Source organism: Equus quagga, chromosome 12 (assembly GCF_021613505.1).
Source record: "Equus quagga isolate Etosha38 chromosome 12, UCLA_HA_Equagga_1.0, whole genome shotgun sequence".
In the NCBI taxonomy this organism is placed as follows: domain Eukaryota; kingdom Metazoa; phylum Chordata; class Mammalia; order Perissodactyla; family Equidae; genus Equus; species Equus quagga.
Window position 1 is genome coordinate 31,009,456 of NC_060278.1, and position 2,010 is coordinate 31,011,465.

The following is a 2,010-nucleotide window of genomic DNA, read 5'->3' on the forward strand; positions in this document are numbered from 1 at the left end:
CCAGGACTCCTTTCCCTGCTTCAATTGTATGTCCCTTTACCGGGAAGAACCGCTCAGAGCCCTCAGCTCCTTCTCCACCAGACATTCCTCCTCCTCCCCCTACTCCTTCTGCTCAAACATGCACTAAGGAGATTTTACAGTTTTGATCATTCTACTTTTTCATGCACTTGAAGCCCACAAAGCAAGTTCTCCACTAATGGGAAAAACAGTCTTGGCTTTATTTGCACGATTCTCGTTTAACTGCAGAATTTTCTACTTGCCTTAGTTCCTGTCTGTGAAATGACCCCCGTCTGCAGGCTCTGCCCACCCAGCATCCTGTACGCTTAAGCAAGGTGGTTGCCCCAAGATGATGACCCCAAGTTTTGAGGGACAAGGAACTAGAGGAGGGAGATGCCAAAAATAAGAAAAGAAGGAAGATGGAAATCATGAAGTTTAAAATTGAAGGGAGAGAGGAGTTTGATAAAATGCTGTCAGAAATGCAATAAAAGACTGAACCAGAATGAAGTGGCTGCAACCAAAGTGACCTTTCAACCTCCCTTGTCCACACTCTTGGTAATAAGAACACGTAAAAGCGCTGAGTTTTTCTGAAACTTGATGTCAAAAGTGCGTTTCCTCTTCTTCTTTTCTTTCCAGACAAAGTAAGCATGTTGTCAGCCTTCATCGCTCCCTTCAAGCACTTAAGCCCCGGGGCCACAAACACCGAGGATGAAGACACTCTCAGTAAGCAGATCCCAGCCCCACCTGGAATGCTATCCCTACCTGGAAACCCATCCCCACCCGGAATCCCTTCCCCACCCGGAATCCCATCCCCACCCGGAATCCCTTCTCCACCCGGAATCCCATCCCCACCCAGAATCCTTCCCCCCCGGAATCCCTTCCCCACCAAGAATCCCTTCTCCACCTGGAAACCCATCCTTGCCTGGAATCCCATCCCCGCCTGGAATCCCGTCCTCACCTGAGTGGTAGGAAAATATTGGCAGTAACCGTGTGATTGAGAACTCCAGGGACTGTAGAAAAAAAGTTTCCTGGCACTATCCGTCCTCTCTTCCCTTTGTTTTCCCCTTCAAACCCAAAAGCAAAGGAATAAGAAAAATGAGCACAGTCTCTCTGAACAGTTTGTACAATCATTTAACAAGGAGAGAGCTGGAGGGGGGCCCGCCTGTGGAGGCAGCACTTCTGGCACTTGAAACTGGAGAGACACCAAGGCAGTGTGGTGTGGGGACAGAAAATCCTGGTTTGAGGGAGGGGATCTGAACAGCCTCCCCTGCTCAGAGTCTGGGGAGACCCCGGAGGAGACAGGGCTGGTGTGTGTGCGGGAGAGAGTCCTGGGCGTGTCTGGCGTGCGTCACAGCTACTCTGGGTGGAACACATTGCCAAGCTTTTAAACGAGGGGGATGAGGCATTTGGGACCACGTGGACTCCTCTTGCATTTCCACATCACCTAACAGATGGTTCACCTTTTCCACCAAAGGGAGTTAAGGACGTGCTGGCTGTCCCGGGAGGGGGAGGTGGCAGATGTCTACTGGTGGTCGTTAGCATCGTTGTTTTGACCAAGAAGCAACAGTGGAAATATTGTCCATTTTGCCATCAGCTTTTAAGAAACACAACACATTCCCTTCCCAGACAACATAATTATCAACAAGACAGGAAACTGAGGTTATAACCCTGGCTTATTCCACAAAAGCAAAGTCGTGAAATCACCGAATGTCAGAAGCGAGCAAACCTTGGGGATGTTCCAGCTTGATGCCCCATTCCTCGATGAGGAAGCAAAGGCAGAGAGGGTGAGAGGAAAGTCCACTTGGGGTCAGAACGTGGTTCTCCTTCCTCAACACAGCACATGGTCCAGTGGAACCTTGACAAACGGTGCTTTCTGTCTTCTCATGGTCTAAACTGCAAAGTTTAGGACTTAGTTCATGGAGAGCCACTTCAGAAATCTGGAATACACACACACACACACACAGATATATATACACACACACACACAGATATACACACACACACACACACAGA

General features: G+C 49.2%; 1 protein-coding gene across 1 annotated transcript in view; it reads left to right on the plus strand.

The window, feature by feature from the left end:
* The window catches only part of ADARB2 (adenosine deaminase RNA specific B2 (inactive)), a 235,975-nt gene that overhangs the window by 94,834 nt on the left and 139,131 nt on the right, over nt 1-2,010 (plus strand). Inside the window, exon 3 of the mRNA XM_046677998.1 lies at nt 632-720. Within this exon, the coding sequence (XP_046533954.1) occupies nt 632-720 (89 nt within the window). The remainder of the gene's footprint in view (nt 1-631; nt 721-2,010) is intronic.